Raw genomic sequence first — 27,470 nt, 5'->3', positions numbered from 1 at the left:
AGAAGAAATTTGGGCACAGGTGCTAACAGAGGGAAGAAACTGTGAAGACAAAGGGAGATGACAGCTCTCTACAGCTCAGAAGAGCCTGGAAGAGAGCACCCCTCACAGCCCTCACGAGGAGCCAGCCCTGCCAGCGCCCTGACTGCAGACGTCCAGCCTCCACAATGGGAAAATAAATCTGTGTGGTTTAAGTCACCCAGTCTGTGGTACTTTGCTATGGTGACCCTAGCAAGCTAACACACTAATGCCTATATTAAGTAGGATGTAATTTACAATAAAATATATATTTCCGTAAGTAAATGCTCAAGCACAGCTATACCAAAAGACATAACATTTCCACCAACACTGTGCCTGGAACAGCTACTGATTACTACAGAGTAACAGTGTGAATGCAGGCTGACACAGATGGTGTGCAATGTTGGCAATGCAAATACAAAATCTCCAGCAACATTAGCATTGGTACATGATTTTCTGAAAGAGTGAAAAAGGTTTTGGTAAAGTTCCAACAATACAAAGAGCTATCTTCCCTCAATTTACATGATAGTTACATTCCTGGAAAATCCAAGAAATACGCTGTATTTACTTGTAACACAGGAACAGGCTCTAGGCTCAGATAATCATAAGTTTTTCATCTACATGAACGTCCTCTGGAACATTTGGAAGTCACAGACAGTTCTTCATTTTTCTGTTCAAGTTGCAGGATGTCAGGATGTTTAGCATCCCTAGTCCACATCCCTCATGGGCAGTAAGGTACTCAGTCATCATGACAACCCCAAATTTTCCCTTATTTCCAAAATATTTCCTGAAGGGGAGTACTACCTTTGTTGAGAACCAAGGAGATACAAGAGGATGGAAGATGTAATTTATGGCTATCTTCTGATATTAAGCTGGCCCCACCCCCACTCTCTGACAAAACTCTTTCTACCTGGAGGCAGAAAACTAGGAACTGAGTCATGAGACCACAGCAAGGGGCGACCTGCATCCACTGAACTGGTACTGTTGAAAGCCACGGTCTTGACACTGCCTAAGGGCAGAGTTAAAAGGCTCCTTTGCTTGAACTTCAGAGGCTTCAAGGTGCTCTAAGCTTGGTGGAGCCCAGCAGCTGTGAGCATGCCTTTGTGTGTGTGTGTTAGGTGTATTTCAGGCTTGCAAAAGGCTAAGATGTTCTGTGATTGCAGAGGTGGTAGTAGGCCAGAGCCTGGCTCCAGAGGATCATTGGGCAAATCCTCTTGTTGATTTCCCTGCCCGTTCCTGGACTACTGAACATTCACTGTTGGAGAAATCACATGAACCAACAAGTGGGTTCCACCAGAAGGCTAGGATTTCTTACTGTAACTGGGCCCTAAATCATGTACCCAATCTTTCTGTCCCTCTCTGCCTGTCCCCAGACATGTTTCTCAGAGTTGACTTTCAACCTTTTTCATTCCCTTCAAGCACTCAAATTCAACCTTGTTGTCTCATGCTCCAGGAAGACTTTTGTATATTTTGTTGAGGGAATCAATAATATTGCCCAGAACTTTGCTCCTTTTCAGCTCAAAAGTTCTTTTCCTTCCGCACAACAGGAAGAAAGTCCACGTGTGCTGCATATTGCTTCCCCTTCCAAGGGAAGGTACTCCATTGAATAAAGAGCTTTGGGTTTTCCCTTTCAACTGCCTTCTCCCCTCACCTGTGCCTGAAGATGTGTTGCATGAGTTAGAACCCTTTGGTTACAAGTAGTAGGATCCAACTTGAATGCACTTTAGCCAGAAAAGGGGATTTTACTCTAACAAGTCAGGGATGTCTCAAAAACCCGATGGGAGGAGTGCATGGGTCTCAGGAAAGGACCTGGACACCACGCAAAGCCATCAGCACTCTTTTGACCCTTCACTGCTCCTGTCCACTTAATTTTTCTCTTCCCTGAACTGTAGCTCCTCGCGGCTTCCTAGCCAATCCCAGGAGAGAGAACATAACTGGCCTAGCTTGGATCAGGTCCAATTCTCTGGCCAACGCCAGCTGAAATGACTGAACAGGGACCGAATTTATACTCCTGCCTGAGAAATGAAACATACATAATATAGAAACAATGGGTTTTGAACATGGATACCAGGTAGTGCAGGACAGTGATCCCGGAGAGAGGGGAAACAGGTGAGGTGAGCCTTCTGATTGCCCCAGCCTGCTGCCTGGAGAGTTCCCAGACTGCAGCCAGGAAGCGGGGAGCCCAGGTGGGGCCCAGGGGTCTCTGAGTTGAGAAGACAGAGCTGGGCGACCAGGAAAGCCATGGTAGCTAGAGGTGGCAGGACAGAGTACCAAGAAGAAGAGAGCTGGAGAGACAGAGAGAGAAGGAGAGAGAGAAAGATGGAGAGAGAGAGATAGGGAGATCTGGATCACCAAAGATCTTGAGTCTTTAGCTGAATACTGATCAGTACATAACTACAAGGGAACTAACTACTGGAAAGCCAGGAAAAGAGCCAGCTAAAGGAGCGCAGGGAGGGCTCGTTGGGACTCCCACAGGGCCTGGAATAGTTTGTTCCCACTGTCAGGAGGGTAAGACTCATAATTCACAAGGGATCCAGAAGAGCATCACTTCACTAGTGGGGAAAAATGTAGTCCTCAGGTCTAGCTCTGGTACTGCCTAACACAGCTTAAAAGGAAACCTGAAAAAATGCAACTGTTTCCAAGTCACTTAACTGCATCCCAGAACAAAGATCAAGAATATTTATGGGAATACAAAATACCCAGCACGTAGGAAGGTAAAATTCAGGACTCAGGCATCCAATCAACCCTCTGGCCACGGGAAGGAAGCAGAAAACGAAGGGGAAGGAACAACACTCTCTCTCTCTCTCAGAAATTTTACGAACATTAGAGCTGCCTCCTGTCCCATCTTCAAGCTATTATTATTTTCTTCTTTATACACCTTAGTGTTGTTTGATTTATTACAACGGGCATGTATTACTACTGTTATTTTAAAAGGCTTTATGAACAAACGGACCAAACAAAAAAGGGGCAAGAGAAGTCTCTGCAAGTGCTTTAAACCTGCTGGTCTCTTTCTATCTCCTTCGCCACCGCCTTCTCCTCCTGCCTGCCTCTCCAAAAAGTTCTCTCTCTCTTTACCTGAATCTCTTGGCTTACCTTCCCTTTCCACGTTAACCGAATATAGAATGCACTTCTAGCTTCTGCAGAAAATTTTATTCTTTATCTTTGTGTTTAAATTGGCCGATTTTATAATGTTACGCGTGTACTTCTCAGAGAAGAAGAGGGGGCCTTCTCAACATCCCCCACCCCCGTAGTCCAGGGCCTTTTGTTCTGCCCGCTCCGCCCTCCGTGGGTGAATGGCCCGTGGTGGGGAAGCTCCCCCAGCCCCGCTCAATTTGCCCGGACCCCTGGCAAACTGATCCCAACTTTGGCTGCATCTGTCCAGGCGGCAGACATGTCCTAAGCCTCCACTTTTCCTTCAGGTAAAATCTCTTGCTGGCATGGAGTGGGAACAGCTACGCCCCCCAGGCTGTTGACGAAGTGGGGGAAGGTGGAGGGGAGGCGGGAGAGCGTGCAGCAAGCGGCCGAAGGGAGAGGGCGACAAGGGGCAGGGCCGGGACCGGCAGGTGAAAGGACCACTCAGCAGCGAGAGCGAGAAGCGCGGGCAAAGCGACCAGACTGCATGTGGACGGGGGGCGGGGGGAGCGGAGCAGGCCCGCAAAGGCCGACCGCCCGGGCCGGCGGGGCCCAGATCCCAGGAGGCGAGCGGGACCCGCGAGGTCCCGGCCGGATCGGGGGCCTCGCGCGCCCCTGCCCGCAGCGGCCGCGATGGGCGAGGCGAACCGCGTGTGCTCCGGCTACTACAGCCTCAACCACAGCTTCGTGGAGCCTTTCGAGTGCCCCCGGCCCGGCGAGGGGGCCGCCCTGCTCTACTGCTGCGGCTTCGCCGACCTCAAGTACTGCTGCAGCGAGCCGGGCAGCTACTTTCCCTACAAGCACAGCTACATGTGGAGCCTCAGGTGGGCCAGGCCGGGGGCCGGGAGGACGAGCACGGCCACGCGGGGCGGAGGGAGGGCTCCGGCATCCCCGCCACCCGCTCAGGTCCGGTCCCTCCGAGAGGACCCCGAGGGCAGGCGAGGGCCCTGCAGACGAACTCGCCCGGCTCGGAGCTCCCGGGGCCCGGGACCCGCTCAGGGTCGTCCCTGCCGGGCGAGGGTCTGGCTGCGGGCGCCAGAGGTGGGCATCCGCCTGGGGATCCCGGGCGAGGCGAGACGGCGCGGGAAAAGCGCGGGCTCAGCGCTCAGGGCGCACCCAGTGTCGCCCCGTCGGCCCCGCTCGGTTCCGCGGCCGCCCCGCCAGAGAGCACTGCCCCTCTCGGCCTGGGACCAGTCCCAGGCCGGCGGCTTTGCCTGCTGAGAGAGAAGGCACCCAAAGAAGGAGGTTTTAATTCGCTTTTTGACTTGTTTGGCCACTTGATGCATTTGAAGAGAAAGGGGTTCTGTGGGACTCATTTTAAGGCATTAACCAAAGATCAGATATTTTAAATCTCTTTGGGGGTGAGAAAGATTTGGCTGTATTCTTAAAAATATCAAAAAGGTGTGTGTGTGTTTCCACGTGCGACAGGGCTTGATAATTTCTCCGTTTCAGATGCCCTGTCATTGTTCTCCACCTAACTGGAGAGCCACAGAGGGGCAGTTTTAGTTGCTATGATTGCACGCTTTATAGAACCTCTCTAGGACACCCCCTTTTCTCAACACCTGAACCGTTTGGCCATTGATGGAAAGTGAAGAGATTTTCTAAGGTGGTGTCTTGCCTCTTTTCCCTAAGATGAGAATTTTATTCATTCCAACTGGTATTTATGCAGACATTTTCATTACAAAGTGCTTTCCCCCCACAACCCCTTTTCATTCCCAAGGATTGCAGACTTTGAACTTGGTTCTTTAATTTGCCTGGATAATAAATAGGGTGTCAGGATTATACATGAAGACTCCTATCCACCTTAAATTGTTTCTTAAAAACCAATTAGCTTATGTCTGGACAGAGAGAGACTGTGGTACTAAGAAGAGCATTATTGTTCCCAGTCTCCTAGCATGATCCAGAATTTGGCACATATGCCAAGTGTACAGCAAAATGACTTTCAATGTTTTTTGGGGGAACAGTAAAATAATTTTTTTATGTATTAACAAGTTTCAAAAAAAAATCTCAAAAGGACTGCTCACTTACCAGTAAGTTCAGCTAACAAAGTTGCATTGTGCCAGAGGGAGGCACAAGCTCAGAAAAAAGTGACAGCTTATCCCTGTCATTTGGGAGCAATCTATATTGCCCTGGCATGTTATCTGGCCTCTTGCAAAATGACATAGCTACTCAGTTCTGAGTTTTTGGAGGTGTTAATAATGGTGGCAGCACCTCCAGCAGAGACTGGCAACTCTTAAGTCAAACTCAGTTGGAGAAGTGCCTGGGATTCTCATCCCTGAATAGTTCCAAAGTGACAAGCAGCAGAGGGTATAAAGCCTTTCTAAGGTTTATGAGGGCACACAAGAATAAACTGCTTGCTGGGGTCTTCATTCAGCACTGACAGAATGGACAGTGCCGCTCAATTCTTGGGAAAGATAAAAATCATTAAAAGTGATGGTATCTGTTGGCAATGTGAAACCTGGGATTCTTGTTAGTTATTGAGCTCTGAGAACACAATGGGAAGGTAAACATTTGGAGCTCATTTCCCTCATATTCTTTGCTCTCCATCCCTCATTTAAAATAGTCCAACTGTGAAAAATATTTCAGAAGTCATTAGCATTTGTTCTGAGATTCTGCAGCTGCTGGAGAAGGGAGTGAAAAGCAAAGTGCCATGTGGTGCTGTGAGGAAAGGGTAGTTCTCCCTTTTCTGAGTCTGGCCTACTCTCATCATTTCTTCTCTTGCAAATCCCTAACCTCTTAGGCTCCCTTTGGTAACCTTCTTCAGGACCTAGGAGTTCCATACGTATTTGTTGAAATGATAATTTAGGAGATTCCTAGAGCTCCATCTTTATCTGGAGTTTTATACACATAAAGCGGAAATGTGACATTGAAATAGTTCATCAAGATTATGTAGAGCCTCCTTTTGTAACAGAAAGCAGAAATAGCATGCTTTGTTTCTGCTTTCCCTTCAGATCATGTGGCCAAACATCCACAGTATGTATGTTGAATTTAATTGACAATTGTACTTTTAAATTGACTAAATCACTTTTTTGCTTTGAGGATTTTTTTATTAACTGGGTTCTCATTTCAGGAAGCTTTCCAGATGTCTAGCCTCATGCAGCAGATAATGTTAATTAAGTGGATTACATTCCCATGTGTCTGTGTAAAATCCTAACCCTCCCTGACATGTACAGTTTGCAAAAGTTAGCTTCAGTGCAAACCAACTTGAAAAAGCAGTTCCCAGAGCCAGGGAGTCGACCCCTCGGAAGAGAGTGTACCAAGTGAGGGCAAACTCCACTTTAAGTATCTAACTATATACTCACTCTGGCCACAAAATTGCCCAGTCTTCCCTTGCGTGCAGGGCTTGGAGAACTGGCCTGAATTAACACACCAACCACAAGAACCTCTGGAAGCCTGACTCCATGTCTGTGGTTCAGGAGGCATTCTCTAAATCACAGGGGTGCAATTGCCTGACATCAACGATAAGTGGGATGACATTGAGCTTAGCCCCTCAATTTTAATTCTGTTCTCCTTCCTCCCAAAGCGGTGGCACACACCTAGCATGGCTGGATAAATGCTCCCTTGCCTCCCTTTGGTACACGTCAAAATTTTCAGGGCCCTAACCTCTGGGAAATAGCAGAAGCCTGAAGACAAGCCAGGAAGATGATGAAGAAAAAGATCACTAATTCCCAGTGATCATCACTTTTGCATTGATGATTACTTTTCAGTTACTACAAGTGGATCAATAAGCAATTATTGTTTACTTCCATTTAAGGAATATTTACTACAAACTGAGTACTTTATTAAACACTTTTGTAAGTGTGCACAACACTGGGAGAATCAACAGGAGTATGTGCTCTTGAGCAGCTTTAAATCTAATTATACATATTTACATACCTACATGTATGTATGAACCATATGTATGGTTCAAAGTACATGTTTGCATATTTGTCTTTTAAGATAATTCTCCTTTTCTCCAAGTACCTTTTCCCACTTAAAAGTATTAAGTTCACAGGTTTATGAAGACTGTTATTTCTCAGAATAGTTAGCCTTATACATGACTGTATCAGAAGGAATTATTATACTAGTACACAGCAAATAATATCAATTATTCACTTTATTTTTAGAGAAAAGTACAAGGGTTCCCTTTAATGGTGGAAGCTTCTGGTGTTATGCTGTTTTAGAAAGGGAAAACACAGACTGATCATGAATTTTATGTAAATGTCATAAACACTGCTTTGCTTTTGTAATAGTTGGGGCTTTGTATGTTAGTAAATGATATCTCCCATACATGTCACCAAAAGAAAAATGCTACATTTCTGGTAAACATTTGCTTCACTACTTTTGCAAAAGTAAATATTTTTCTATTCATCTTTCATTGGTGAACCTGATCTTTCCTCTTAAATTACATTAGTAATAGAGGTTTATTTAATTGAGATGTTTTTGAACTATCCCTAGAGAATCATGTGACCTTTTACCTGTAATATGGATTTACATGGTATTCTATACTAATATTAATAGATAAATGTACAGCAAAACATAAGACTTTGGTGGTAGAAAAAGGTGAGCCATAGATTTCAATCATATACTGTTTATATTAAAATGCAATTTGATTTTGAGTGACTGAAGCAAGGATTAACAATATCTACATCTTCTCTTTAGTTGATGTGCAGACCAGTTTGTGTGACAGTCACAATGTTTTTCTGTTTTCCTCAGCATTGGTGCCCTGATTGGATTGGGAATTGCTGCCCTCGTTTTACTTGCCTTTCTCGTCAGCGTCTGTGTCCTTTGCTATTTATTTATGTATACAAAGCCTCGAAGATTAGACACTGGCCTTAAACTTCAACACCTGGAGGCTTCTTCCACTCAAGAAGGTAATCAGTATCCATTATTTGTAGCCAACTGCCTGTACTCTACTACAAAAATAACCTCTACCTGGGTAACAGATCAGACCTTTTAACAATGAATGCTTTTTTAAAATTCAATGTATTATGTGTCTTTATTTAAAAAGTCACATTAAATTAGGCTTTAATGATGAAATGCCTTAGAGAAATTGTGCCCCAGGAAAAATAATGGCAGGATGTAAATGTTCTTGTGGACAATAATACATTGATCCAATAAACCTACCTTAATATATTTATGTCTATTTCAGATATAAAGGTTTTATCCTCTTTGAAGTTTTAAATTTCGTTTTTGATGGAGCCAAAAAAGTCATAAAAATAGAGGAACAAAATATCTGATAATTCTCCATGTTTTATCACTCTAGATCAGTCAGTTAGTTAAGCCTATGGTAGGCAGAATTGGAGGAGGCACATAAAAGAAATAGAAAAAAATTTTTTGTTCTTGAATTCATAATGAATTACATTATGATATGTGTGTGTGTGTGTGTGTGTGTAGTGTGACTATAAATCTTTATGTATGGTTTATGAAGCTGGGTCTCTATCTCAATTATAAAGTGCTTCACAAATGCTAATTGTTATAAAAATCACAAAGAATTGTTAAAATATTGTGAATATAAATTTCTACTAGTGTATTTAAAAGTAGTAATCATGAATTTTATTTTGATATATATATTTAGAGCATATTTTAATAAAAATTTAGACTATATAGTATATACCTATAATATGATTGTGTATATATACATGTATATATATACACACACACACATAATAAGAAACATATGCTCAATAACTTTAAAAAAATAAAATGGAAAACTTAAAAAAAAAACTTCAAAAATTCCCTGCCTGTATGCTCCATTCTAGCTGAATCATGAACCATATTTATTATGGAGTACATGGTCTGGGACCTTCTCAAACACACTGCCATTGCATGATTGCATCGGTTCTAGTTTCCTTGTCTGTAGAGCAGATCTTGCTCACAGGCTGACCAAGATCCCTTTGGAGTTCTCTTCCTGAAGCACTGTTTGGAGATTGCATGGCCGAATTAATAGATTGTGAGCTGAGTTTAGTCCAGTGGCTTAGATCTGGTTTCTCCAAAAGCAAATAAAGCAGTGGTTTAGTGTTTATCAAATAATCAGATTGTAAAATCAATTTGTGGTTTGATTACTTAGATAATTTCAAGTAGCAGGTCTTAAATTTTATTGTGCATAAGGATCACTTAGGGAGCTTGTTAAAATCACAAACCCCAGGCACCACATTTTAAAATAAATAGCTCCTCTTCCTGCTCTGCCCTTGTTCCCTTGCTGTCTACTTTCCACAGAGCAGCCAGAGTGAGCCTATAAAACCCGTCAGATCATGTCACTCTGCTTTACACCCTAATCACTCTCATCTCAGAAGGTATGGCCATCTTCATTGTGACTTATGAGGGCCTTTGTGCTCTGCCTGCTTCACCCTTAGTTCTCTCATTTGCTTATGCCTGGCCACACTGGCCTCTTTGCTGTTCCTTGAAACTCCTGCCTCAGGGCCTTTGTATATGCTGTCATCATTATCTAGAGTGCTTTCCCCTTAGATACCTGCAGAACTTACACTTGCACTTTCTTTACATCTTTACTAAGAGTCACCTTCCCAGGAAGTTCTTCCCTGATCACTCTGCATTTTTAATTCCCATTCAACTTTCACACCTGCTGCCTGCTTTATTTTTCTACTAAGTATTTACCACTAATATATTATATATTTTGGTTATCTATTGTCTACTTTTTTCCATTCCAACTAGAAAGTAAATTCCAGGAAAGCAGTAATTTTGGTCATGTTTGCTCCCTATTGTCTCCCTAGTGCCATAAAACTTAACAAGTGTTTGCTGAGTGAATTGAATGGAGTGTCAGTGTACTTCTACTGTCAGTGATCAAAGGAGCATGTTTACTGTCACCATTATAGTCATCAAACATTCACTGAGTGCCTTCTCTACACAGTGCACTGTGCTAAATACAAATTGGTTATTTTTCCTGATTCACCTCAGCCAGCCTGTTACTTTGTGTTAGCTCTGAGAACTAGTAACAGGATTAGTTGACTTTCTGATTCAAGTCTTGTCTTACTGCTGTTTAGCTAAGGATACCCATTAATGCACTTCCTGTGTAGTTAGATGAGGCTGCTTTCCTGCAGTGAAATGTCTCCACTCTGCCTTTCTCAAAAACATTATGTTTATCAAGTCAGCAAACTAATTCAGTTTACCTTTCCTGACTGCTTGCTGTTGGCAAGGCAGGCTTTTATATGACCACTGCCTCCCTGCTGCTTTCAAATGAAGTGATTTTGGTCCCTTGGGTTGATTTTAACCAAATCAGATATAGTAGAGAGCCCAAAACAAAATAAGTAATCCAAATGTTACTGGAACAGGAAGAGAAAATGGTTTATGTTGGAACATGATCCTTTGAAGTGATAATTTAAAAACATTGCTGTACCTGTTGTTAAATATGCACATTCTATACCAGAGATTCTTACACCTAGGAAGAGATGCACAGTTTCTAGCTATGGAGAAAACAAATCGTTATTACATTTAAGAAATGCCTTAAAGATTAGGAACATCATAAAATGTTTGCAAATAAGTAAACATTGCTTCAGGAAAATCAGAACATTTCACCAGTTACCACTTCTTTCTTATAAACTGTTCTTAAGAGTCAACCACAGATGGGAAGATTTTATTTGATAAACTGGATTTAACTCTTCACAAAGGCCAAAGTTTTAATTTAAATGCCAGTCTGAGAGGTATAGGATTAAAGAAGATTGAGATCTACATGATGATCAGAGAAAAAATAAAGAAGAATGAAAATGGGGTGGGAGCAGCAGAAAGAGCAACTAAAGTCATCCCACGGAATAGCAGTGGTTTGGGCCTTGGCCATCTGTGCTAGGTAAGGGAAGCAAGGAATTGAAGAAGAAACACCCTTGATGTGGAACAAATCCCTTGGGAGCTCAGTGGAATTACAGATTTCTTATTTAAAATTGAATCTATGTTGTAACCTTGTCACCAAAAAGAGCCTGCTGCTTTTATCCCTGATTTGTTGGTTGAGAAATTAGGTTCTATTAAAGCAAAACCAAGAAAAGGTGAGGTTGCTGAGATTTTTCCCTTTTTTTTCTCTTTTAAAATTATCCCTAAGGGACGTGGTTACTTCGACTCTGTTATCACTGTAGCCCCACTCATTGCAGTTGTTTTTCCTTATGTCCAATTATTCTACTTCATCAGAGGGATACACACTGAAAGCACCTTTGGATTTTTATGAGCAGCAGGAAGAGAGTGAATACCAGGGGCGTTAACTTGTTCATCAAAGCTCCTGTTTCAAATGATGTCAGTATGGTGTTTATAACAAATCATTTTTGTTTGAATAGCCAGTTGGTTTTGTTAGGGGAACTGCCTGGCCTTAAGAAGCCATTCTAAGGAATTATCTTTGTACCTACACTGGTTAGAAGGGTCCAGTAGCCCAGGAAACAGAGTCAGGGCCAGAGAATGGAAGTCTTCAAAAGTTTTAGATGAAGAAAATCTGTAATACTGGAATGTATTTTTGCAAACTTTTAAAACCTCAGAGGTCAGTAGATAGGTTAGGTAAACTCTTTCAGTTGATGCCAGAAAAATGCATAATGGAAACTACTGGATGTGTCAGAATGGAGATGACTTAGAGAGAACCCCTAAGCTAGGAAGTAACTTCCTGAATTCATTTCCCATTAAAAAAAAAAAAGACAAAACAAAAACTCTATTTGATAAAGTAGATAAAAGCACCTTCAAAATCTGATTAAAATATTATGAATCTATATGAAAAGCTTGGAAAACATGAAGGACTTGAACTAACCAGCAGTTTTCAGACTTCCATGAATTCCAATAAAATACTAAAATTTTAGATGTTTAAAGAAGTGTTTACATAAAATAAAAATGCCACCCAGATAATATTAAACTGATTTACATCTCATATCCTTGATCTGTTTACCTTTACCTGCTGTGATACTGTAGAGTACAAACAATGCTAAACAAAAGAAAAATAAACCTGCAAACATTTTGCTTTTCAAATGTTACTTGAGGAAAACAGTTTCAAGGGCCTCCGTATATATATATTTCTTTACTTAAATATATAGTAGTTAAATTTGATTTTTCAAAAAGTCTTTGCAAATCAAGGATTTATCAGTCCATCCAGTATTCATGCCAGCTTTCCCTGCTGGATTTATTTTAAACAGCTTTGCTTGCTGATTGAGCAAAGAGCTACTTGCCAGGCTAGACAATGTTATGCCTACAACAGCTTAATTTTCCAAGATCAGGTGATTTGGTCAAAACATTGTGATTGGATATTTAGAAGTAGAACATTTATTTTGCCACCAAAAAAGTTCAGAAGAAAAGTAATGAAATGAAGCCATACATTATACCACTGTAACACCTGTATTTTAATCTTATACTTTTAATATTAGTCCAGAGAACAATACCACACATTTCAGTCCTGTGGGAAGGATCTGGGAGCTATAGTGAGGCATCGTTCTTCAAAACTTGTAAATAATATTGCCCTTTGAGTGTTGAATTATGAAATTATCCCACAGTGGGGGATATCCTGATTGGTTCCTATAAAGCAGTCTATACAATTACTTATAAATGGGGAAAGCCAGGTAGTATCAACACACTTAAAGGTAAGGCTTAGACTTAGCTAAAGAAAAAAAAAAAGAAGAAGAACGAAACAGTCTTACCAAGAAGATAGGCTAGATGGCACGAAGTAGCTACTTCCTATAGTAGAATCTCTTAACCAAGGGTTTCCCCCTTCCCTTTAGGAAGGTTTGGATTAGATTTTTCTAAAACCTGTAGGACAAGTTAAGAGTTACTCAAACAAAGGAGATTGGAGTGTAAAGGACACTAGGCAGTTGGAAGAGTGTGTGCAAAGGCTTGGGCGAAAAGAGAGCAGGGCAAGTTTGGGGAACCTGGACCCTGTATTTCTGTGTATCTCAAATGCCAGGTATAAGGAAGGGGAGGGGCAAGCTGAGCTGGGAGAACAAAGCAGCGCTGGATCCTAAACCTAACCAAGAAGCTCAGATTTGATTCTGAAGGATTTCAAGCAGAGAGAAGCTGACAGATAGTAGATGCTAAACAAGTATTAACTATTATTGTACTGCTGGTAGTTTTGTGTCCTTTCTCACTTAACATTGTATTCTGAGCAATTTCCATGTGATTAAAGTTTTCTTAGAAATCATCTTTTTATGATACTTTGTACACAATAACTTACAATTGGAAATTTAAGGTACTTATATATTTTAGAATTGAAAATAACCAGTGAACATCTTTGTATATAAATTTGAGATCTCATCTCTGTCAGTTTCCTTGAGAACTTCATGTTAAAATTGCATTTCCAGCAGGAACACTTCAGACTTTAAAAAAAAGTGTTTTACCATTTTATATTCCCGTCATGTCACACCATTGGCCATGAAAGAGCACTTTTTGTGTGCGTGAGACATGAAAAATGGTATATTACCTTTTGAACTTACATTTCTTTTGGACTGGTAAGACTGAAGATATTTCATGTTTATTAGTCATGATTTCTTTGGTCCATATTTTCACCCACTAATGTGGGTGTTAATGTTTTATATATTGATATGTAAGAACCTCAGATAAGACCTTATACTGACATGTAAGACCTTAGACATGAATCATTCGTCCTAAACTTTTCTTCCCAGTTGGCTTTGTTTTTGCCACCCACAATTTTAAAGTTTTTATTACATCAAACTTTCAGTCTCATACTTTAATTCATTATATCATTCAACAAATGTTTACACAACACTAGCTACGTACAAGGCATTTTTTTCCCAGACACATCATCAGTCAATAAAATTGTGAAAGATCTCTAGCATGTGGTGCTTCCATTTTAGTGAGGGGAGATAGATAATACATGATAAGAGTAATAAATTTATAAATTACATATCAGAAAATAAATGCTATGGGGAAAAATGGAGAGCAAAAGGGGTTGGGAATAGGGGATCTAGGTTTCAATTTTAAATGCAGTGTTTTGACCCAATTGAAGAGGTGACTTTTGAGCAAGGACTGAAAATGAGGGAGTTGCCATGCAGATTATCTGGGGGTGAGAGCATACCGGCCAGAGTGAACACCAGTGTGAAGGCTCTGTGGCTGCAATGTGCCTTATTTGACCAAAGAGGTTGGAATGAATGAGGGGGTGAATGAAGTAGAAAAAGATGAAGTCAGAGAGGTGAATGGTATGTGTGTGTGTGTGTGTGTGAGATCGTGTAGACCTTGGGTGAAATGGAGGGTTCTGAGGAGAGGGCATGATTTGACTTATGTTTTAAAGGACCACTGAATGTTGCACTGAAAATAGAATCATTGTGAGTGGTAAAGATGATAAGTGGCCTGATTTTGGATGTACTTTACAAGTGTAGTCAGCAGGATTTCAGATGGTTTGGATGAGGTATGAGAAAAAAGAGGAATCAAGGAGACTGAGGCTTCTGGCCTAAGCAGCTGGAGACAGGGAGTTGTCAGCAGTTGAGAAGAGGGAGACTGTAAATGGAGTAGGGTTTTTTTTCTTTTTTTCTGGGAGTGATCCAGATTTCAGTGTTGGATTAAACTGAAGATGTCTATTAGATATCCAAGTGGAGATGTCCACTAAGAGGCTGAGTCTACAGTTCAGGAGAGGCCTACATTAAAGACACATATCTGGGAGTTACCAACTGTGTGACTAGTGAGACTAATCAGGGAGTGAGACAGCAGTAGGAACCAATGGCTGAGTCCAGAGGCACTTCTAGTCTAAGAGGCCTGGGAGAAGACAAGGGACCAACAAGAGAGACTGAGGAGCACTGGTGACCCAGGAGTGAGTCTAGAAGGGGAGCCATCCTGGAAGCCCAGAAAGGAAAAAATGCTGCTGAGAGGTGAAATAAGATGTGGATTGTGAACTGGACTGTGGACCTGATGACAGGAAGTCATTTGTGACTCCTATGATTTCTTCCACTGCTTTTACATATGTATCTATTATTTAAATTTGTATGGTGAAATGTGAGATACATTATTTTCACAATTAACTTTTCTAACACCATTCGTTGAAGAATTTTTTTTTGCTGTAATTTTTTTTTTGCTATAAGTTTAACTTCTGATGAGCAGAAAGGTCCATATTCCTGTACCCTTGTGTATTTTGAACTCATATAGAATGAATGAATGGGATTGTGCCACAAATGTGTTCTTTTTTGAAATTATATGTAAATTGATTATGACGTCACTGCTTTAACAGTGTTGCAAATTACAGTGATTGGTGTTAGTATATTTTTGGCCACTTTATGCATAGGGACAGCCACACTTTCATGAAGCAACCCAGAAATTGTTACTTTCTTATTAAATGTGTAATTTCTTCTGTGGAAGCATGGAGAAAGAAAGGTAAGCATAGAAATGAAACTTCTGTGACTAAATATTTCCCTTATTTGACTTTCAGGAGGAAATGCTCAAAAACAACTTTGAAGTGATTCAGTTCTCACTCATTTACATAGTGTTTTCAGGACATATTTCAACATTGTTACAAAATTTATCTTAGAGCACAAAATTTAAGGTCAAATTTTATGTCATAATTTCAAATAATTATTTCATTTTGTTTTGTGTATTTGCAGGCAACTCAAATAGGAAAACCAAAGCTCCCTATTCAAATGCAGCATCAAATTCAACAAATGAAACATCCTATGAAGCTGATGATTTAATTCAAGAAAAAAAAATGGATGAAACACAAATCAACACTGTGTATTATTAAAAATCCTGTGTTGTAAAAGCTCACTGTAGAGATGGAGCAATAAAGAGTACACTTCAAATACAGTTCGTAATACTTTTCAAAAAGTTACCACTTAGAAAGCAAGACACAGCTGCATTTCTCATCATTCAATTAATTTATTAAAAACTAACGTCTTTGATAGAGTTTCATGTGTATAAGTTTACTTTTATTTGCTAATTAAGATGTTTCTGCATTACATGGAAATTATGCTAATACTTCTGGAGACATAAAAGAATTTATCAATAACGCAGATAAAGAAATTTATTGAGATAACAATGAAAAATCTATGTCACATGACCAGCATTTCACAATTTTTTGCTACTTAGAAACAGTTATTTTCTAAGAGATGTTACTGGACTGGTAAATCTCAGGGGGAATAGTCTTATAACCTAGAGGTGGCATGTTAAGACTCTTAGAAGCCTTTTTTAGAGGATTTCTTGGGCACACAAAGAATATATTGCCTTTATAAAAGCTAACATCCAATAACAAAATATATCACAATGTATAATCTGCATAATAAATATTTTCTGCATACTAAGGGACAGCCATAACAAAAATCCTTTACTAATAAAGTGCCTAAGGAATTTCTGTAATGAAAATTACAAAACAAATTCTCCGGTCCCATCTAAGACTACTTCAGTAATCCCACTTAGACATCTAGAAATAAAACTACAGTCTCTACAAATTATAATTGTCTTAAAAGGTTTTATTCATAAATATGATTCCTAGTATAAGAATACAGACCTGGCTTTATAACTCAATAGGAAAAAGGGATTAATTTTAAGCTTAAGCTGCTGAACACATCTACTGTGTTATGTATAGTTTCTGTACTTGGAAGAATAGCCTTTCAAAATGTGCTGATTACAGCTTCTCAGATCTGATAGAAAAAAAAAAGAACCTAATGCCTTATTGCTCTTGGGTATGCAAGACTCAGGGCTAGAAACTTTTGATCATTAGGCTGTCAATTTCTACCATGAACTGGGGATGTCTTCAAGATCAGCACTGTCCAACAGAAGTTTTGTAATGATGGAAATGCATTTTCTATATCTGCACTGTGGCATGGTAGCCACTACTTACATGTGGCTACTGGATACTTGAAATGTGGCTGGTACAACTGAAGAAATAAAAACATTTTTATTTATTTAATTTAAATTTAAATATCCAAATGTGGCTATATTGAGAGCATAATTCTAGATCATTATTGCAACATCCTACTGCTTTCAAGAAGAGCACAATTTTGCCAATGTTTAAAAATATAAACTGCTTAAGGTATGTATGAAGTTTGAAAGTTAATATATCCATTATAAAAATGATACTTTATATAGTCATGAAGAATTTTCATTCATTCTTGTGAAAGTACGTTAAGCATTTGTGGGTATGTGATCTTATATCCAGCTTTGACTTGAGAAAAATTGAAAATTGGCTGTTTTGATACACAGATACTAATTATTACTAATTAGATGTTGCCTTAGGTGAAAATCTAGGTTGAGTAAGCCTAGTTAAGGCACTGATAGGGCTCTACTTTTGTTGCTCAAGGGCAAGGGCAGGTGCCGTAAGTGACAGAAGGAAACCCGAGGACTCAGGGCCAGCAGTATGGCCATGGGCCCCCAGACCCCTAACCTATGGGCCACACGGGTGCCGTATGATGGCTGGGGCATCATGGGCTGTGCTCTAGGACAGGCATCCCTGTTCTCTGGCACTCTGCATGTTTTTAGAGGAGTTGGGCGGAGACACATGAGGTCAGAAGGCGCTGGACTTTGCAAGTGGGAGTACTGTCACACCCACAAAAGAAACACTGTTCTTGCATGCCACCTGCCCAGAAGATTGAATCCCAGCACTGGGACCAGCTGGAGTTCTTGAGGCACTCCCTACGGAGCCAGGTTGCCTGAGGGAGACCAAAGGGTATGTTTCTGTAACTATGAAGCAGTTGTGCTTCATAGATTGAATAAAATATTTTTAAAGAACTCTTATCAAATTACAGCAGTCTGTACATTGAAAAAATATATTTTAGATAATTTATTTTGACCTAACAAATACTAACACTGACAGAATTTAAGTCAGTAAATATAATCTAAAATAAAATTAAAAGCAAAGCACATTTCAAAGTATGTGCATATGCATGCAATTTTGGGGATGGGTCTGATAAAAAAATACAGTAGCTTTATACATTTTTTAGAAGCCTTAAATACACTACAAAAGTGTAATTTTTGGTAATAGTTTCTTAGACAAGCAGATGTAGAAAAAGTACAAATAATAGGACATAAAAGATTCTAATTCTTTTCTCTGGGGTCCTCTAATGAGAGCAATTTCATCTTTTAAAAACGTGGAATTGGATTATGAAATGGATGAAACCAAACCCTAATAAGCCATTTCTTTCCTTAAAACTATTTTACAGTGTCTCACCACTTACAGATTAAAGTCCAAGCCCCCAAATATGGAATGTAAGACCTCCTTCTCCTGTTCCTGAGAACTGGGAATGGTAGATGCAATTCTTAGCACTTCCTGTCTCACGTATTACTTGTACTTCTTGGCACACACTTCCACCCCCAGCTTCTCCTATTGTGGCCTTGGTTCACAGTGCCCACTTTGTCAGGAACTGCCATAACTCCCACCCTCATCCTCAAGCAAAATGCACCTCAGCCTCACTTCCTCTAGGTAACTTCCCTAGACTAGATTAAGCACCCTTCTGTGTTTCTATGAACGCATATTTGGGTCAGTTACTGCATTTATTATGTGATGATATGTTCTCCTATTTTTCCTACTAACTAGATTATGAACCTCTTCAGGGAAGTAAATGAGTCTTATTAATCTCTGTATCCGTGGTACTTAGCAGAGTGTTTGCCATGCTGGACACTCAATAAATGTCGAAGAAAGGACTCAATGGCAATTTTATCAACACTATTAATAACTTCAACCTAGTAATTGAAGGTGACCTAGGATTATACAATCTTAGATGCTTTAAGACTGAGTGACTAGTAGATATACATACATTTGTTTTATTCCTTATTTATTTATGTTTCAGCCTCAGAGAACCAAAGACATAAACAGGTATGCATTAAGTGTGAAGAACTAGGATAACTCAGAGATTTTATCCAACAGATCATATATGGAGAAAAGAGACAGGAAACTGTGTGGGGAGTAGGTCCATCAGTCGAAAAGCAACAACCTCAAAAATGTTCAGATAAGGTAATACAGATACAAATATAAATTCTGTCTGCATGTAGTAAAAAAGACACAAATTGTGTGGTAAGAATGTGAGCCAGATATCAATTATCTGCTTAAAATGAATATGTTAAACAGTTAAACTAATAAATTCAACCTTTACCATTATAGAAAGCTATCTTTTTATCTGTAACAATTTCTAAAATGAATACAACTTGAATTTTACTAGAATATTGATAATCATATATATGAAGGACTGGAAGGAATCTCAAAGATAATTTGGTACAATATTTTACAGATGAAAGACACCAAGGTGCAGAGATGCTAGATAACTTTGTGAAGGTCACAGAGGTAGGTAGAAAGGCCGGGACTTTTAGATTTTTACTATTAAATTCAGTTTTCTTTCTGTTACAGACTTCCTGAGAGGAAATTTCACTAATTTTTCTCCTAAAATGTATTAGTGAGTTTTGCATCCAATCCCAATAATAATACCACTTCAAAAGAAAATTACTGTAGGGAAAATAAATGAGTATCAGATGAGATATTTCATAAATTATTCTCATACTATGGGATATTTACTTAATAATTCCAGTATTTTTTCTAGGGGAAAAATTACTGAGCATTATAATATTTTATTTTGCAAACTATATTAGTTAATGAGGGCTGAATTTTATACAATTCTTCTGAACCATTATTAATCATGTCACCATTCAGAAAATACATCTAATGAGCCAATTTATAAGCTCTACAATGAATAAAACTTACAAATAATTGCATTAACTATTTCACTATAATTATTATTTTTAATCATGTTACACACTCAGTGGGATGAGGCTATCCTTTTCATGTAGCATTTTCCAGTCAGTTTTTTTAAAGTGTTTTTCCTTAACTTTTTTTATCTTGATACCAAAGAACTGTATTTTTCATAAAGTACAGTTCAAAAAATATACAAAATATAGCAAAGGCAAAACAAATCCTTAAGACCCTAATAGCTCTGCTTCTCTCCAAACAATTGATTTAACTATTTAAACAGGAGAACTTCTTTTTGAGGAAGCCATATGACTAAATGAGGTTATTGAAAAGCTAGAAGTGTGAGGGCCTCCATGGCTATAATACCAGACTAAGGGATGGGGGCATGGCTTTCCTACAATTTGAGCATGATAAGTATATGTTAAAAGAAGTTATGACGCTTCCCCAATCTTACTGAGGTCATGCTAGGTGAAGGAAAAATCAGTATACCTTTCCAGCCTGGGTGGTTATGTGTACTTACCTGATTTCACCATAAAAAATTCACCTGCAGCCATGGCTATAGGTTACCAATTAAAAAATTTATAACTGCACCACAGTGAGGTACTTGCAATCTTTGGTGCTGTGCATGCTAACTGTTGACTTTCAATGATGCTACAATAGTAAGTATTTAACTTACTGGGCATAAGGGATACCCAAGTATTTAAGCAAAGTAAGGAACACTGATCAATGTGGAATTAAAAGTGTAAGAAACATTTGTATTTACTAATATGTGTTTGAAACTGCTTATTCATATAAAGTTTTCATTGTTATATAAAGACATTCATGATGTAATTGCCTGACTCTTAAATTTTAAAAAGTACAGAATAAAATTCATAATCCTAAATTTTTGTCACTGCTCCTGAGGTTTATGACTGAAGTAAAAGTGAGAAACACCCCAAACTGGTCACTTATGAAACCAGAAAGTCAATGTGAGACTTGCTTCAAAACTACAAATTATTTCAGACAAATAAATATGTATGTTCGCATTTATAAAAATTTCCCATATTGCTCATAGAAACAAGCTTCATAAAATGTACATAACGAATATAATACAAATCAGTTCTAATGAAGATTTAGCTGTCATCCTCTCAAATAAAAAGTTCTGTGGTTGAGGTATCACTTTAAGACATGCCAATATGGCACATTAGTAAAACAACCCAGGAGTCTATTCTAAAAACCCTGCCGAACGCAGCATCATCTCTATGGGACTTACCAATAAGCTGAACTAGACTTGTCTTTTTTAAACGTGGAAGAAATATTTTAATTGTTACAAAAACAAAGGAGGCAGGTACTAGAAACTCTGTATTTCATAAAATGGTGAAATTTTGTAATAAATATTTTCATTATCATCTTCCTGCCAACACCATTCATTTAAAAAGTCCAGTCAAGACAGATAAAGCAGTTTCATCTCCTATGACATCCAAAATAAGGCTAGAGATTTAAAAACGACAGTGAAGAATTTCACTATCTTTAAACATTATCAAAGAATATAAAGCTATTAAACTGTTCAGTGTCTAGAGCAAAGCATTATCCCCTGCCTTATTTTATCACTGGAAGGTGGACACTTGATTCAGAAATACTCACTAACTGCTAGGTAGATTACCTGTGTTGACTGTAGTAAAGACATTTACAATCAACTTATGAACTAGTAACACTGCTCACACAGACACACAAGTACCAAAAATGATGTTTTCTATATACAACTATCCATACTTGGTACATGGATATCAAGTAATAAGATTGATTCACTACTTTATAATCATAGCACATTAGAAATATATTGCCAGAGGATAATGGTCCCATATATGAAAAAGAATACATATGGAAAAGGCTGTGATTTACTGCAAAGCATAATTATACAGCAAACTCTAAGGAAGGTCAAATAATTTTCAAAACCAAATTAAAAAATTTGATAGCTTAGGCCAAAATCCCAGTTACTTTTTGGAGATTTCAGAACTGTTAGATGCAGAAGAATGCTTTTCCTTTTTTCTCTTCTTTTTTTCCTTTTTGTGATGTTTCCCCTTTTTCGACTTACTCTTCTTTTCTTTTTTCTTTTCTTTCTTCTGATATTTCTGTTTCTTTTGTTTTGAAGTGTCCTCTTCAGTGGAACTGGATGAGTAAGACCTAGGAACAATAATACATACTGACTGACAACTGTATTTATGGCTGATAGGTAAATTAAATGAGATTCAAACTGTATTAAGTCCTTCTTGGAGCAAGTTAGGGGTATAAACAAACTCAAAATGTGTTCTATATGTCTGCATTTCCTTACAAGGCTGAATTCAAAATTGTTGCTACTTGGCCACATAAACTGATAAAACAAGTATCTCTGTTCTGCTCAAACCTAGTAATGAGTTGTAAATTCAGTAAGGATGAAATGTGTTTCCTGTGATTTTCCATTTTCATCCTGTTGTATCCTTCAGAGTGTTATAAGGCAAACAATGCAGCATTTACTCAGCCTTATTATATACACAACTCACTTGTGTATATAATAACTTGTAAATATATTCTCTTAAAAGAGCCACAAAAGGATGCAATTATATTAAAAGGGCTATAATTATATAAATGGATAAAAGCTGAAAATTAGCAAAATAAAAGCTCTCTTGTTAATTCTTTTGATTTTTCAAGTAAAAGTACTTGATTCCTCAAGATGCAGAATGAGACAGATGAACACCTGTATTCCAAAATAATTTTTTCTAGTTACAGAAAAGATGCTTTTACATGAATACTCTATATAAATGAATGAGGATGATTCATCATTATACTTTATTTTATAATATTATTCTAATACTAAATTGGGGGAAAAACCTGTAGAATTCCTTCCTGCACTGTTTAAAAAAAGAAATAACAAAATATAGAAAAAGCCCTCTCTGAAGATCTTACGTGAAGAGGTGTGCAAAAATCTACCTGAACCCAAACAGAAAATAAGTGACAAAACAGAAACAATTAATTTAAAATAAAAAAGGCATCTCAAGAGGTAAGTTCAGTGACGTAAACATTAGAAGTTAAAAACAAAACTAAGAAAAGCTGGAAAGACATACAGGAGGAGAAAAAGTAGATATGTGATATTACAAGGTTGTGTCTGTAGAGTGACTCACATGAAATCCTCGACTGCCTTCCTGTTTAGGAACTCTGAGTTATCCCCCATTTCTGTAATGTATTCATTTCTCCTCCTTGTCTACTTACTTAGGCTTCTGGCCATTTCCTGAGCTTATTTTCTCAGATATTATTCTCCCTTTTCAACTCTCATTCTCCACTCTTGTCTATTTTTCTGTTTTAAAGACCCTGCTTGGCCTCTGAACTCTCACTAGAGCTGCTTCTCTGCCTGCATGTTTTTCTCTGGTCTTTTGGTCCTGGAGTCTCATTTTTAAGGCAAAATGTTACGCTGTAGCACGGCAACTCCATTAGGTGGCATTATCTCTGCTAAGTGTGCCTAGAAAAGTTTGTTTAATTTCAGGCCCTGTCTGAGGTTTGTGAGGCCCAAGGTAGAAAGGCTTGAATAAATAACGTTACTATAAAGCAAGTATATTAGAATTTGGAAGAAAATAATCTTACTTTTCCTACTAGCAATTCACCTCACTGTGCTAATGCACATGATTCAACAATATACTAGTCAGACTGAACAATACACAACTCTACCTTTCTATTAATTTTTATATTAAAGATATTATTTAACTACCAACACTTAAAAGTGAGCTAATTTTTCCAATTTATAAAACAGATGAGGTGCTAAAGTGCATATAGTAAATGCTCTATAAAAACTACAAAGTGACAACATCTGATGTGCAGAATCTGCTCTGTCAGAGAACTAGGGTCCAAGCCAGACTTATCATTGCCAAGTGCCTTTAAAAATCTACATGTATATGTTTATTCTAATGTAAATGAAGCTACACTGGTTGACCATGGAAGAAGTTGACTTTTAATTCTTTTGACCAATTTCTTTAATCAGTAAATTGTGAAAGAGTTCGTAGTAAATATTCATAGGTAGCCAATGAGGGTTTCAGAAGACCTGAAACAGTTTTCAGCATGACAAGTGAGTAAAAAATTCTACTGATAAATTAATTTCTTAGCCATGGCAATGATATTTTGAGAATACAAATATTTAAGTTCCAACTTTATATACATGAGGATAAAATATATATGTGAAGAATTAGATGTATGCCCAATTAAAATCTTGGCTGATGTTCTAAACTTAAAATTCTGGAATACAAATAGAATATATAAAAGGGGAGGAAGGTCTGTTATTTCTTTATGCCTGGATTTTTTCCAAAAAGAAAATTAAAGATAGCTGAGTGTTGACTCTATTTTTGATTACTGGTAGAAGGACTTCGTTATTTTACTGAAAAAATCCATCTGATTCCCATTAAGAAAAAAATTAATGTTAAATTAATTTTACTTAATTTATTATTTATTATTTATTAAATCACTTAAGGGCTATGCATGAAAAAAGACTTTATAATTCACCCCGCATTCACAGTCCTGCTTTTAAAAAAAGGATGTTAGGAAAATACCTTTTTCTTTTTTTTTTCAACTTGATTTTATCTTTGCTTTTTGCTTTTTTCTTCTCCTCCTCTTCATTTATTCCTGTGTGTTGAGGGGAAAGAATCAGGTCACTATAAGACTACTAGGATATTATACATTTTAAAATTTTGGTGGTTGGTGATTTTCACTGGTCGAGACATTGCATTTTTCTTGCAACAATTTCCCTTTTTTAAAAAAAAAAACAACTGAGGTATAACTGTTATATTAGTTTCAGATGCACAACATAATTCAGTATTTGTATATACTGCAAAATGACCACACAATAAGTCTAGTTAACATATATCACCATACATAGTTTAACAAAAAATTTTTCTTGTGAAGAGAATTTTTAAGATCTACTCTCTTAACTTTTAAATATACAATACACTATTATTAACTATAGTCACCATGCTATACATTACAATCCCATGACTTACTTAATTTGTAAGTGGAAGCTTGCAGCTTTTGACCCCCTTCACCCATTTTGCCCATTCCTCCAGCTTCTGGCAAATACCAATCTGTTCTCTGTATCTATAGCTTGGATTATGTTTTCTGTTTTTTATCTTCTCATTTTTTTGAGGTACACACAATAAAATGCACTAACCTTTGGGTGCAGCTCAATGAATTTTGATATGTGTATATACATACATAACCATCACCCAGACCAAGATACCAAATATTCTCACTAATTTTTTCCCCCTTCACCTATTTCACCCATGCACCAGCTCCTTTCCCCTATGGCAACCACCAGTCTGTTCTCTGTGTTTATGAGTCTATTTCAGTTCTGTTTGTTTTATTTTTTAGATTACACATGTAAGTGAAATCTGGTATTTGCCTTCCTCCGTCTTATTTCACTTATCTTGATATCCCTCAAGGCCCATCCATGTTGTCACAAATGGCAAGATTTTATTCTTTTTAATGTCTGAGTAATACTGGATTGTATATATCTCACATCTTTGTTTACCCATTCATCTGTTGATGGACTTTTAGGTTGCCTCCATATCTTGGCTATTGTAAATAATGCTGTGATAAATATAGGAGTGTACATATCTTTTCCAATTAGTGATTTTGTTTTCTCTGGGGAAACTCCAAGAAGTGGAATTACTGTGTCATATGGGAATTCTAATTTCAGTTTTTTGACAAACCACCATACTGCATTCCATAGTGGCTGGACCAATTTACATTCCCACCAACAATGTTTGAGGGTTCCCTTTTTTCCACATTCCTGCCAACACTTTTCATTTCTTGTTTTTTTGATACTAGCTATTCTTACTGGTGTGAGGTGATTATCTCATTATGGTTTTGATTTGAATTTCCCTGGTTATTAGTGATGTTGAGTGGTTTTCTTAGTTTTTTTTTTGATTCCACATATTAGTGAGACATAGTATTTGTCTTTCTCTGTCTGACTTATTTCACTTAGCATAGCGCCTTCAAGGTCCATTAATGATTTTTATTTATTAAAGCCTTATGAAAGTATTAAATTGATTATTTTTTTATTAAAAACCTTACAGAAGTATTAAAATGATTTTTATTAAAAACCTTATAAAAGTATTGTTTTTAATAAAAGTTTCAAGTATTTCTAAGTACAGTAACTAAAACATTCAAGTACTACATTTCTAATTCCTATAGCAAATCAATGTCAATGACTTGGGGGTACCATTCCAGGCAAATCAAATACAGTGTTTTTTTTTCTCCCGAACAAAATTGGGATCATGAGACAATAACAATAGATCTAATATTTATGTCATAGGTATTATGAAAGGAGAGAATACATACTATTTCCTAACTTGTTTTTTAAATACACAATATGACATATATTCTTATAGATGTATCTATAACCAAATATACATATATAATCACTTATGTGAATATAGTTACATATAAGTCCCAGGTTTTTTTTAATTTTGAAAAATGGACTGAGACATATACAATATTTTGTAACTTATTTCTTTCATTTAACACATTTTAGGATATTCAATTATTCTAACATCATTTCCTGAAAAGACCATCCATTCTACACAGAATTGTCTTTGCACCTTTGTTAAAAATCAGTTGGACTTTTACTTCTGGAAAGATGGAGCAAATACACTTTTCCTATTCTTCCCATTTAGTCCAACTAAAACTCCCAGACATTATACAAACAAACATAAGATGACCTCTAAAGGTGGAAAGAAGAGAGACTAGCCAGGGATCAGGAAATCCAAAGAATGGCACGGTAATGAGCTCCTGGGCATTTCTTTTTGCTTCAAATAGCCCAGACTTGGAGTTGAAGAAGATGGCAACCTGGCAGTCTCAACAGATGCGACAAAAATGCCCCAACAAAAGCCTGCTCTCTCTAGTCAAAGGACCAAGAAAGGGACAGCCTAGTGACAGGGGGTTTTTACGATAATAACTGCCCTACTCCAGCCAAACCACAGAAAAGACTAAAATTACCCATGCCAGCAAAGGCAGAGGGGGGAACCTAGACTCCCCTCCTGTGAGGCACCTCAATCCCCTTGCCTGAGAAATCCAAGTAGGGAGCCAGGCCCTTCATCCCCACTGACCAGTAATGAGACCTCCATTTAACAGTGGGACCACACAGGAACCTGGGCTTCCACCACCACCCAGCAGTAATAAGAACCTTCTTCCATCTACACTGAAGTGTTTTCAGAGGAGAACTAATGAAAGTCAGGGCTTTCATCATCACCCAACACTAACAAGACCCTCCTGCTATGGGGTACCACAGGGGATGCTGGAACTCCTATGTCTCCCAGCACTAACAAGGAGCCATGCCCACCTTGGGTGCTGGTGGAGACTGCGTGGAGAAACAGCACTTCTGTCTCCATGTGGCAATAACAAGGTGGCTTCCCCACTTTCCCTTCTGGTGTAGTACCACAGAAAATCAAATACAAGAGAAGGTTTAAAGAAAAGATAGCATTATGTGATACAAAAAAGTCAAAATTTCAATTGAAAAGAACTCATCAGAGGGGGTGGAGCCAAGATGGTGGCGTGAGTAGGGCAGCTGAAACCTCCTCCCAAAACCACATATATTTTTGAAAATACAACAAATACAACTATGTCTAACAGAGAGACCAGCATATACAGTACAACAAACAGGCTACATCTACATCTGCAAGAACTCAGCACCTCACGAAGGGGGTAAGATACAAAACCGCAACCGGGTGGAAACCGAGCGCTCCCCTCATCCCCACCCCAGCTCCCG

At 38.2% G+C, this 27,470-nt stretch overlaps 2 protein-coding genes across 2 annotated transcripts in view; one reads left to right on the top strand and one right to left on the bottom strand.

Moving 5' to 3' along the window:
• The first annotated feature begins 3,548 nt into the window (after positions 1 to 3,548).
• Positions 3,549 to 16,301, top strand: SHISAL2B (shisa like 2B). Its single transcript, XM_036887718.2, has 3 exons — positions 3,549 to 3,971; positions 7,843 to 8,000; positions 15,642 to 16,301. Exons 1-3 carry the CDS (start codon positions 3,781 to 3,783, stop codon positions 15,776 to 15,778), a joined length of 486 nt encoding a protein of 161 aa, XP_036743613.2. The 5' UTR covers positions 3,549 to 3,780; the 3' UTR covers positions 15,779 to 16,301.
• SREK1IP1 (SREK1 interacting protein 1) overlaps positions 16,301 to 27,470 on the bottom strand; it is a 56,082-nt gene continuing 44,912 nt past the window's right edge. The window contains exons 4-5 of the mRNA XM_036887719.2: positions 24,259 to 24,331; positions 16,301 to 21,871 (exon numbers count right to left, since the gene is read on the bottom strand). Coding sequence (XP_036743614.1) covers positions 21,682 to 21,871; positions 24,259 to 24,331 — 263 coding nt within the window. The 3' untranslated portion in view covers positions 16,301 to 21,681. The remainder of the gene's footprint in view (positions 21,872 to 24,258; positions 24,332 to 27,470) is intronic.

The sequence above is a fragment of the Manis pentadactyla genome, chromosome 2, assembly GCF_030020395.1.
Source record: "Manis pentadactyla isolate mManPen7 chromosome 2, mManPen7.hap1, whole genome shotgun sequence".
In the NCBI taxonomy this organism is placed as follows: Eukaryota; Metazoa; Chordata; class Mammalia; order Pholidota; family Manidae; genus Manis; species Manis pentadactyla.
The sequence above is the reverse complement of the archived record's forward strand: the minus strand, read 5'-3'. Positions and strand labels throughout refer to the sequence as shown.